Source organism: Lithobates pipiens, unplaced genomic scaffold (genome assembly GCF_037356315.1).
Source record: "Lithobates pipiens isolate NorthernLeopardFrog02 unplaced genomic scaffold, aLitPip1_a1.2 Scaffold_13, whole genome shotgun sequence".
Classification (NCBI taxonomy): Eukaryota; Metazoa; Chordata; class Amphibia; order Anura; family Ranidae; genus Lithobates; species Lithobates pipiens.
In genome coordinates, this window is record NW_027507718.1 from 479,745,535 (window position 1) to 479,758,374 (window position 12,840).

Sequence of the window (12,840 nt, forward strand, 5' to 3'; positions counted from 1 at the left end):
AAAAGGATGTCAGGGACAAGACTGTAGACCTGCACAAAATTGGAATGGGCTACAAGACCACCAGCGAGAAGCTTGGTGAAGAGGAGACAACTGCTGGAGTGATTATTCGCAAATGTAGGAAATACAAAATAGCCATCAACCTAACACCACCACCCCTACAGTTACATAGTTACACAGGTTGAAAAAAGACACAAGTCCATCAAGTTCAACCAAAAAAAATAAAAATAAAATACAATCCCATATACACAAACCTACACAGAGGAAGGTGAAAAAAAACCCAACAGAGGAAAAAAATTCCTTCCTAATCCCCCCGAGAGGCAATCATATTCTCCCTGGATCAACGTTATCTATAAATGCTAGTACCCAGTTATATTATGTACACTTAGGAAATAATCCAGGCCCTTTTTAAAGCAATTAACTGAGCTGGCCAGAACCACCTCTGGAGGGAGTCTATTCCACATTTTCACAGCTCTTACTGTGAAGAAACCTTTCCATATTTGGAGATTAAATCTTTTTTTGCTCTTGACATAAAGAGTGCCCCCCTAGTCCCCTGTGATGAACTTAACGTTAATAACTCAACACCAAGTTCACGATATGAACCACTTATGTATTTGTACACGTGGATGATATCCCCCCTTAATCTCCTCTTTTCAAGAGGGAATAGATTCAGTTCCTCTAATCTTTCCTCATAGCTGAGCCTCTTATCAGTTTGGTTTCCCTTCTCTGCACTTTCTCCAGTTCCTAGATATCCCTTTTGAGAACTGGTGCCCCAAATTGAACTGCATATTCCAGATGAGTTCTTACTAATGATTTGAACAGAGACAAACTGATATCTCTCTCTACAGTCCATACCTCTCTTAATACAAGAAGGACTTTGCTCGCTTTGGAAACTGCAGCTCGGCATTGCATACCATTATTAAGCTTATAATCTACCAAAACCCCCAGATCCTTCAACACTATGTATTCCTCCTGCCCCCCCCCCCCTATATTTATGATGCATGCATATTCTTAGCCCCTGTACATAACTTCACATTTATCAACATTAAACCTCATTTGCCACTTAGTTGCCCAATTAGTGCATTGAGGTCGGCTTGTAAATTGGAGACATCCTGTAAGAACATTATTCCACTGCATAGCTTAGTGTCATCTACAAAGACAGAAATATTACTTTTAATCGCAGACCCTATATCCTTTATAAAGTTCAAGCACGGAGGTGGAAACTGATGGACCCCCGTACTCAAGATGAGTCTGTCCGCCGTATCGCTCCTCTGTCCGGTACCACACAATCCAAGACCCCGCTTTCCCATTCACTAGTCGTAGCTCAGTGTAGGGCAAAACATCAGACAGTTTATTAGATCAAGAATACAAGTCTTACATACAGTTAAAGAGGAGGTTCCTACCACCTGCTCATATTACTCTAACAATACACCCGTAACCAGAAACATAAATTAAGATGAGCTAATTAACTAATCCCTTAAAGCAGCCGATGTGACTCCCTAACTACAATACACATTATCATACATCTCAACACAGAACTCCTTCATACAATTGCAGGGTTAATTTGCACAAACAACAATGGCTGAAAGACTCTTAGAAGCTGTGACAAATCATATTAGACTCATTTACATTATAGCAGACAACAGACAGACAGGTGGCTGGAGTTGACATCAGCATCACCTAACAGTATTTGTCCCAGCATTATTATTGCTAATATGGCATATACAGGGTCCCCAAAGACCCTTGGGGGACATGGACCTTAATCCAACATAACACCACTTCAGGGGTCCCCAGGCATACAGCTCACGAAGAGCACTGTTCCCCCAAATGCCAGGGCCCATAATCACAATTCAAGAGGCTAGCATTCAGTCCTATCCAAATGTCTCTGTCCCGACTAGGTCTGTCAAAGAAACTTGATGCTTTGGGGCTGTTTCTCTGCTACAGGGGCAGGCTGACTTTGCCGCATTGAGGGGCCAATGGACGGGACCATGTATTGTAAAATCTTGGAAGAAAACCTTCTTCCCTCGGTCAGATTACTGAAGATGGGTCGTGGATGGGTCTTCCAGCATGACAAGGACCCAAAACATACCACCAAAGCAACAAAGAAGAGGCTCAAGAAGAACATTAAGGTCATGGAGAGGCCTAGCCAGTCTCCAAACCTTAATTCTATAGAAAATTTACAGAGGGAGCTGAGACTTCAAGTTGCCAAGCAACAGCCAAAAAACCTTAAGGATTTAGAGAAGATCTGTAAAGAAGAGTTGACCAAAATGCCTCCTGAGATGTGTGCAAACCTGGTAACCAACTACAAAAAACGGCTTACCTATGGTGCTTGCCAACAAGGGTTTCTCCACCAAGTGCTAAGTCATGTTTTGCTTAGGGATCAAATACTTATTTTACTCACTGAACTGCAACAACATTTTTAGCATTTTGTATCATGTGTTTTTTCTGGATTTTTGGTTAATATTCCATCATTTAAAATACACCTATGATAAAAATTTATAGACGCTTCATTTCTTTGTAAGTGGTCAAACTTACAAAATCTGGAGGGGATTAAGGCTAGGTTAATACTGAAGCGATGCGGGAACGCCGCAAATCCGTGGCGTGTTCTCGCATCGCATGCCTCCCGCCGGCAGTTCACACTGCCATATGCGGACTGCTGGGAGTGTCAGTGAAACCTTAATGACACCCCCAGATCAGTTCGCATATCGCAGTGCTATCTGCAAACTCGGACAGGAATCGGATCGCATGGTGTGAACACCCATGCTATCCGATTCTGCTGCGGACCAAAAAAAGGGTCCTGTGTGAGTTTGGAGCGGGTGCGATGCGAATTCAGCCATACTATCTGTATGGCTGAGCTCGCATTTCACAGAGATCGGATGTGATTTGCACTGCAGTGCGGTGCGAATCACATCCTGGTCTCCCAGCCGCAGCAGTGTGAACCCAGCCTTAATAATTATTTTCCCCACTGTATTTAAAAATATAACACACATGGAATTCTTCATTAATTATATTATTAAATTAATGGACATTGCCTCAAGTGAAAATTCCATATTAAATCATTCCATGCATCCTAAAATATAGGCAGCTGATATTATGTGAGCTTCACCCACTCATTTCTGTGCCCCGAGTGTCTCTACTGGTTGATAAAGAATCCATTCGGGAGAACAATGGGGCTCGAGCTAAAACTACAGGGAAACTCAAGCTTGGCGTTTAAATTTGAGGAAGAATATTTTGCTGTTTTTACTGAATATAATTGTTGCTTATGGATTTCTGTATTAATTGCTCAGCTTGAATTACCCAGGTTTCTGACAGGTTTGCTTGAAAATAAATTGTATTAGTAAAATGTCAAAGCATAATAATAATGGCCATGGCTCCAATATTCACAAGTAAAAGGTAAAAAAAAAACTAAAATTCAAGCAGTTATAATGGTACTCAACCTACTTGTATCCTTTATCAGTATTGAACAAACATATATTAAGTAAAACTTTTTTTTCTGGTTTTGGATAGGGTAAAGAAGGGTTAGAACCTTTGTTGAGTTCTTATTGCTGTGTTTCTGCTGCCACCAGCGCTGAAAATCAAAACATTTGCGTTGTCACCAAAATTCTGCTTTTAAAACCACTTTAACTTAATTACAAAGGAAAACTAAGCAGAGAGAAATCAGGGACTGCCTTTGCTAACCTCCTCCTGATAAAGCTAGCTGCCAAGCAATCTATGATTTTATTACTGTTTTTTTCAGCACAGCTTTAGGCATAAACATTACTGTTCTGGTCAACTAAGCATCCATGTTTATTACTATATAGAGAAAAAGGAGGATGCAGAAACCTTTACAGTCTGTTATGTTAGTGTGTTTTTTTACTCTTTCCTATCTCGATTTCCCATCCCACAAGTGTTTTGAATAGGAGTCAATGCAAGTGCTGATGGGGATGATAATTCAGCTCAATCTGATTGCATAACATCTTATCTTATCATCTAAGGTCCCTTAGGTTGGCCATAGATGGTGCAAATTTCGCACAATGCCCACCTTAAAATCAGGCAGTGTTGACAGAAGAATCCCTCCTGCCGAGCAATTGTGTTGAAATACCCATCTTCTGGCTGGAGAGCACACCTCTCTCCTGATGGGAACACATACCTATCTCCTGGCTGGAGAGCACACCTCTCTCCCGATGGGAACACACACTCGTCTCCTGGCAGGAGCTCTGACTTGTGTCTAAATGGGAGCCCCGAGTTATGGTCAGATCCTTGCTTATACTGTGTGCACACCCGTACACTCACACAACCTTCAGGTCTCCAGTAGGACCAAGATACAGGATTAACGGCTTCGTCCTTCGCTCACTCACAATACCCTGGAGCTCCACACTTGGCATTAGCGCGAATCGTGACTCTTTTTCCTATATTGCCACATTGACAGGGGCTCGCACTTGCACACATGGTACATGTGTTATATGGATGTCCAATGTTCATAAAGCAATTCTAAGGTGAGCTTTAATATTAAAGTGATTCTAAAGGCTGAAGGTTTTTCACCTTAATGCATTCTATGCATGAAGATAAAAAAAAAAAAAAAACCTTCATAATGCATTCCCCCAGCCCCCTAATACTTATCTGAACCCAATCCAGTAATTTGCACGAGACCCATTGCTCTCCTGATTATTCCCTTCCTCATTGGCTTAGACACAGCAGCGAGCCATTGGCTATTGCTGCTGTCAATCACAGCCAGTGATAAGGGAGAGGGGGGGAGGAGCCAGGAGCGCTGGCATGGTACCTGAGAAGGAGGATCAGAGTGGGCAAGTATAACATGTTTGTCATTTAAATTGGTTCTAACGGCAGTTAGGTTTTAGCTGTGCATTTAGCAGTTAGCCTGGCATCCTATTTCATACATACTGTAGAAGTCATATCCAGATTTAGAGCCAGGGGCTCCAAATTACCGCCCGCAGGCCACATCCAGCAACTGTTGTGGACAGACTGAGGAATCCGCTTCTCTCTTCAAATCCCCTCACAGTATCCAGTGCAAATGCCCCCTGACGTGCACTGGGCTGTTGGCTGCTAGGACTGCCAGTACCCTAGAAACCGATGACATGCTTGCCCCAGCATTCACAGGAGTGCAGCACTTCCTTGTCTGGACCTGCTCCACCTCCTGGCTCTCTCCCTGCTGCTACACAGCTATAGACATGCTGTAAATCTAATTAAACTGGTAAGAGAACTGATGTAAGGGGGGACTTTTATGGGTACTCTGTTTTAAGGAGGGTTCCAATAAGGACACCGATGAGAGTCCCCCCAACTATAATGGTGGCTGCGATGTAAAGTAGGGCAACTCATAAGACAGACTCATATGTAAGGGGGTTCTGATGGGGACACCAACGTTAGAGGGAACTAGTAAGGCAAACCCAGATTTAAATGGGAACTACTAAAGCAGACTCTAATTTAAGGGCGACTTTGTTTTACTGAAGGTATTTTACTTAACCACCTTAGCTCCGGAAGGTTTTACCCCCTTCATTACCAGTCCATTGTTTGCAATTCAGCACTACGCTATTTTTATCTTCTTTTATTGAGACAGCACTGCGCTACTTTAAATTAGCGATTGCGCAGTCATGGAACGTTGTACCCAAACAAAATTTACACCATTTTTTTCACACAGAATAGCTTTGTTTTGGTGGTATTTGATCACGACTGTTTTTTTTTTATTTTTTACTAAAAACGAAAAAGACTGAAAATGAAAAACAAAAAAAAAAAATATATTTTTTAATTTTTGCATATCCAATAAAAAAAAACAACATGTATTTGGTAAAAAAAAACAAACAAAAAACAATAAAGTGATAACATTATACACCGTCACTGTACTAATGGCACTGGATGGGAAAGGGTTAACATCTTGGGTAAACAATGGATCAAAAGTGTGCCTATGTGTAATGTGTGCTGCTTTTTACTAAAGATCTTTGTTTCTTCTCCCTGCTTTGCAGGGGGAAGAAACAGAGAGATCATTCTCTCTGTAGAGAACCCTGTGTTGATTGTCAACACAAGTCTCTGGGCTGTCTCTGAGGTCCTGCCCATGAATGCCAAGTGAGGCCAAGACCTGCTGACAAACTCCACCTGGGTACAATCACAGCGGGTGTCAGCGAGGAGGGAACAGGCAGCGATGTACCAATACGTCGATGTGCCTGTACGAGTTTGCTTGTCCGCAGTACATTGCGGGCATGCGGTCTAAAAGTAGTTAATCATACTATGCTGATTTTCAAAAGAGATTCAAATAATACATTTTCATTCATTAATTTATTATTCATAGCTTTATAAAAATGTTTTTTTTTTTATTTGTAATATATACAATGTGGTCCTTATGCTGAAAAGTTTGGAGCCCCGTGCTTTAGAGGAATGTCTTACCTGACTGCGTCCAGCCTTTTGTTCTGTCGGATCAGTTCTATGAACTCCTGGATCCGAAGGCTGAATTCCAGGCAACTCTGGCAGAGAAAGACAAAGTGAGAAACGACTTATGAAGATAAAACGGTGTAAGAAAGCCTTCCTTGCAGGCTCAGTGTAATCTCCAGACACTATTACTTATGGCTGGTGCTTCAATTTCCAACAATACACCACGAAAGAGATGAAAATATTTTAGAAAGCAATAAAACAAAATGGCACATCTGTAGGAAGGGATTACCCGAAATAAAGAACTATCAACATTCATTATGGGCACAGATTTCTCAAGCTCAAAATACCAGAAATCAAGACCATCAGTTAGAAATACAAGAGCTGCACTGAGACACCCAAATACAAAAGATGAGATATTGCATTAGGAACCTCTGACATCGGGCAAATATAACTTGTGTTTGACATCATTTTGGGATTCTTATGGGATCATTCAGATTTCATTGACGGGTTCATCTGACCTGCTTAAAACTGTTTTTGAATTACCATGAGGAAGGTAAAAGGGACTGAAGCAATTCTGATGAGAACAAAAGCCTGCCGACACCGGTCCCTAAAGGTTGTACGGCATTTCCTCTGCACTTGGGGGTTTGCTTTAAACAACTTAATTAGTCTCTGGTGGCCAGATCACAACTTTTCCCATAAGATTATATGTCCATTAATGTATTTTATACATGTTGATTACCTGTAAAATCTGAATGATATCGCTACTAAACCATAAACTTAGACATAATGTACTGTCATCCTATCGATTCGAAAATTGAGGCAGAAGATTTGAGGCAACTATGGACTCTTCATGGTACAGCAAGGACTCACATACGTATTTATAAAACTATAAATTTATTTAAGACACACAATGGTCATTTAAAAAAAGGTCCGATAAAGGGAAATATATAATACACAGTCTAAATTCTCTGAAGGAGCACCAGACTTGGCCTGCGTCAGTTCAACCTTCTGAGGTGGACATGTGTCCAAGATCCACGGTCCTCCTGTCTGGGCGGACATGTGTCCAAGATCCACGGTCCTCCTGTCTGGGCGGACATGTGTCCAAGATCCACGGTCCTCCTGTCTGGGCGGACATGTGTCCAAGATCCACGGTCCTCCTGTCTGGGCGGACATGTGTCCAAGATCCACGGTCCTCCTGTCTGGGTGGACATGTGTCCAAGATCCACGGTCATCCTGTCTGGGTGGACATGTGTCCAAGATCCACGGTCATCCTGTCTGGGTGGACATGTGTCCAAGATCCACGGTCATCCTGTCTGGGTGGACATGTGTCCAAGATCCACGGTCCTCCTGTCTGGGTGGACATGTGTCCAAGATCCACGGTCCTCCTGTCTGGGTGGACATGTGTCCAAGATCCACGGTCCTCCTGTCTGGGTGGACATGTGTCCAAGATCCACGGTCCTCCTGTCTGGGTGGACATGTGTCCAAGATCCACGGTCCTCCTGTCTGGGTGGACATATGTCCAAGATCCACGGTCCTCCTGTCTGGGTGGACATATGTCCAAGATCCACGGCCCTCCTGTCTGGGTGGACATGTGTCCAAGATCCACGGTCCTCCTGTCTGGGTGGACATGTGTCCAAGATCCACGGTCCTCCTGTCTGGGCGGACATGTGTCCAAGATCCACGGTCCTCCTGTCTGGGTGGACATGTGTCCAAGATCCACGGCCCTCCTGTCTGGGTGGACATGTATCCAAGATCCACGGTCCTCCTGTCTGGGTGGACATGTGTCCAAGTGTCTGGTTCGCCTTCAGAGAATTTAGACCGTGTATTATATATTTCCCTTTATATGACCTTTTTTTGATAACTGTTTGCCTTAAACAAATTTTTACTTTTTTATAAATACGTATGCAAATCCTTGCTGTACCATGAAGAGTCCGTAGTTGCCTCAAATCTTCTACCTGTAAAATCCAACCTTTTGTAGGCATCTAAAATCCCAGAGACTGCTGCTGGGTACCACCATCTTGAACGTGATGTCAACAGCCCTAAAGCGGCCATTAAAGTGACACTTCCTTTACCTTTGTTTCTCCCCCAGCAGCTACATAAAAGCTATGTAGGGAGATGAGGCGAGAAGGAGCTGGGCCAGCGCAGACAGTAATTAGCCATTCCTAGAAGCGAAGAGGGCTATGGCGTGCAAGGGAAGGGGGCTGAGCTAAAGAATTTGACGCTTTCTGGAATGACAATTTAATAACACGTTACAGAGGCACATAACCAGTAGAAACATTGTTTAACCAGCATATGGACCTACGACATTGCTTCCAGCCGGCCAGTCCGTCGGTAGAAGCTCATGGTCAATTCAGTAGCCGTATTCTTATAGCACAATTGTTCAGCAGATGCCCACCACTCCACCTGCCTTTGCTGTGATCTAAATTGCTCATAACTCCCCCTCTAACTCTCCCTTTCCCTACCGCTTCAACTGCCCCCGCCCTTCTGATTCCCCCCTCCCCCAGTACCGATCCCTTCCTCCTCGCGAACCTAATCCCCTTGTGGCTGCCCCTGCAGCTGTTGGCTTCCCTCCTCTGCCACCTCGTCGGCTTAGGGGGGGCAGCCACAGAGGGATCTGCTTGTCAAAATAGATACTCCGCTCAACCCACCTTCAGTGCTCCCCACTTTCCTGATCTCTGGGTGCCCCCTCCCTAAATCTGGTGGTCGTCTTTGCCTTTTCCCCTTCATGCCGGCTGCAGCCACTAACAGATCTGTCAGCATGGAGAGTGGGGGTGGGGTTAGCAGGGGTTGGCAAACGTGTTTAGCAGCTCCCTTCCTTTCCTGAAGGAATTCAGTTAGAGATCAGTACAGATTGATTCTGTATGCTTTCATCACTGACAAACAGTAAACTGTGCTTACTATATGGGAGTTTGTGAATTTTATGAATCAATAGGAGTCTATACAGACTCTTATCCATTCATCCACAGTGCAGCTCAGAATCTGCCCAAAGACCCGTATGAAAGAGCCCTAATACAATTACAATTCAGTGGGGTTTATTTCAATACTTTTTACAAATAATGATATAACACTTTAAATGTTAATAATAAAACAATGTCATTTTTTTACACAAAAGGGCAGCCATTTCAGCTCATAACATGCAGAGGCCAGATTTCCATTGACTGCACACATGTCCCATCGCCATTTTGGGGACAGCTCAAATCGAAACAGGCCAATAAATCATCCCTGGGAAGCCTTACCTTCATTTTCCTAAGTCTGGATTTGTTATCATGGCACCAGGCCAGGCATGTCATGGTTTCCTGTCTTTCCAGAGATTCTTCCACTTCCTTCGCAGTCAGGAACATTTCTATATTCACCAAATCCTGTAAAATAAATTAAAATGGAATTGAGCAATTCACTCAAAGTTAATATTTCCTTTGGTTAAATATTTTTTTTTCTTATGGCCCGTACACACGATCCCAAAATCGTACGAAAAATACCGCTTTCGACGTGATCGTACGATAATCGGATCATTAGTACAGAGCTTTCGAGAGCCAAACACGACAATTCATATGATATTATTAGATCGGACAAGCACAAAAATTTTCCCCCTACGATACCAGATCGTACAATTTTTATTTAGTCGGTACAGTTGTCACATCACTTGCGATTTTTTTTGTTGTAGGAGAATTATCGTGACTTTAGTAACCCATTCAATTTCTACTTGCGACTATTAAGCAAAAAAAGTTGTCCGATTTGTCGTACGATTTTCGGATCGTGTGTACGGGCCATTAGGGCTTTGTCTCTGCTTGTTTACACTTGCTTTTGGGTACGGGGGGTAGCCATAAGAACATGTAGTTATAGTGAGGGGAAAAAGTATTTGATCCCCTGCTGATTTTGTACGTTTGCCCACTGATATGATCAGTCTATAATTTCAATGGTAGGTTTATTTTAACAATGAGAGACAGAACAACAACACAAATATCCAGAAAAACGCATTTCAAAAAAGTTATAAATTGATTTGCATTTTAATGAGTAAAAGAAGTATTTGATCCCATAATGATCAGCAAGATTTCTGTCTCCCAGGTGTCTTTTATACAGGTAATGAGCGGAGATTAGGAGAGGGTGTCAACAGTTGGTGTGATTATTCGCAAATGGAAGAAACACAAAATAACTGTCAATCTCCCTCGGTCTGGGGCTCCATGCAAGATATCACTTCGCGGAGTTTCAATGATCATGAGAACGGTGAGGAGTCAACCCAGAACTACTCGAGAAAATCTTGTCAATGATCTCAAGGCAGCTGGGACTAAAGTAACTAAGAAATCAATTGGTAACACACTATGCCGTGAAGGACTGCAATCCTGCAGCGCCTACAAGGTCGCCCTGCTTAAGAAAGCACATGTACAGGGCTGTCTGAAGTTTGCTAATGAACATCTGAATGATTTAGAGGAGAACTGGGTGAAAGTGTTCTGGTCAGATGAGACCAAAATAAAGCTCTTTGGCATCAACTCAACTCGCCATGTTTGGAGGAGGAGGAACGCTGCCTATTACATCAAGAACGTCAGCCCCACCGTCAAACATGCAAGTGGAAACATTATGATTTGGGGTATTTTTTTGCTAAGGGGACATGACAACTTCATTGCATCAAAGGGACAATGGACTGGGCCATGTACCATCAAATCTTGTGTGAGAACCTCCTTCCCTCAGCCAGGGCATTGAAAATGGGTCGTGAATGGGTATTCCCGCATGACAATGACTCAAAACACATGGCCGAGGCAACAAAGGAGTAGTTTGAGAAGAAGCACATTAGCACATTAAGGTCCTGGAGTGGCCTAGGCAGTCTCCAGACCTTAATCCCATAGAAAATATGTGGAGGGAGCTGAAGGTTCAAGTTACCAAACATCAGCCTCGAAACCTTAATGACTTGGAGAGGATCTGCAAAGAGGAGTGGGACAAAATCCCTTCTGAGATGTGTGCAGACCTAGTGGCCAACTACAAGAAATGTCTGACCTCTGATGGCCAACAAAGGTTTTGCCACAAAGTACTAAGTCATGTTTTACGAAGGGGTCAAATACTTATTTCACTCATTAAAATGCAAAGCAATTTACAACTTTTTTGAAATGTGTTTTTCTGGATTTTTTTTGTTATTCTGGCTCTCACTGTTAAAATAAACCTACCATTAAAATTATAGATTGAGAATTTCTTTGTCATTGGGCAAACATACAAAATCAGCAGGGGATCAAATACTTTTTTCCCTCACTGTAACCCATGAAATCACATGCCTGAGGGTCCTGCGTGGCTTCAAAATGTTGCACTCCCTTTTGAACATTATCTGAAGATCTGTGGTGCGCTGGCAAATATGTACACTGATCTGTGATGTTTCCAGTCCCCAGCTGGTTGTTGCTGCAGCTCCTGCTATCCTTAAGCCTAATTAAGGAACATGTGATGGGAATATTGATATTTATTGCCCCCTCCCATTAAGCCGCAAAGGCAGGACAGGGCAGGGGTGTACACAGGCCGCAACTGCCAAGTTTTGTGGCAAAAATAATCCATACCGTGCCACAACTGCAGCATTTACAGTGTTAAAACAGGCTGTAAGGATGCAACATATTGCCTCCTCACCACTTGTCAAATGCCCCTGAATAGCAATCCAGGCATGGTCCACTTTTTAGAGGCATGGTATTAGCAGCCCCATGTAGAAATGTAGCCTAAGGCTAGTGACGGACAGGCACCTTTGTCTCTAGTGATCCTGCCACGGGCGATTGGTCGAAGTCACCAGTGGTAGGATCACTAACAGGTTGCTTGACTGTCCTTATAGAATCGCTACCTTGCCTAGCTTAGGCAGCGAGATGTCGCTCCAATCACAAGCGATTGAGATTCGGTAGCGTTTGGGGAAGATATTCAGCAGCCTCAATTGACAAGGAAATGGTTCCATAGGGACAACCTCTTAGCAATTCTAACGCTGGCGATTTTGTCATTAGCGACAAAGCCGCCTGTCTGCCATCAGCCTTAAAGTAGAACTTTAGTCAGGAAAATTAAGTCCTGCTAGATCACTTCAGGCTGGTCCCTTTTACAGGTATAGCTTTATAGAACATTAAAAATAAGTGACTATACTATTAAAATGCTATGCTATGCACATGCTCAGTTGCTCTCCATTTTTAAGCACTGATTAGTTTGTAAAGACCGATCTGCTGACAGCCTTTAAGCGGGATTAATCCCTCCTATCCTTTACAGCCCAAGAAGCTTCTTCTGTTCGATCTGCAACTGCAAGGGTTTTGAAGAAGCACAATGTATTTGTGAAACGTTGTCACCCCCTGGTCCGTTGTTTTAGTCCTGGTGACAGTCTTTTATTAAACCTGTTAGATGTTGGTGTGCAGCTAATTTTTCTCACTTGGTCTACATGTTCACAGTTGCGAGGCGGAGCTGGCACCTTCTTTTTGGTGGATTATTATACTCACCTCGAGCAGCGATCTGTCTCATTTCTTCTGTTCTAGCCGCAACTGCCATGGT

General features: G+C 43.1%; 1 protein-coding gene across 1 annotated transcript in view; it reads right to left on the reverse strand.

The window, feature by feature from the left end:
* Positions 1-12,840, reverse strand: part of MAEA (macrophage erythroblast attacher, E3 ubiquitin ligase) — a 149,425-nt gene that overhangs the window by 40,308 nt on the left and 96,277 nt on the right. Inside the window, exons 4-5 of the mRNA XM_077477943.1 lie at positions 9,591-9,713; positions 6,370-6,446 (exon numbers count right to left, since the gene is read on the reverse strand). Of these exons, the coding sequence (XP_077334069.1) occupies positions 6,370-6,446; positions 9,591-9,713 (200 nt within the window). The remainder of the gene's footprint in view (positions 1-6,369; positions 6,447-9,590; positions 9,714-12,840) is intronic.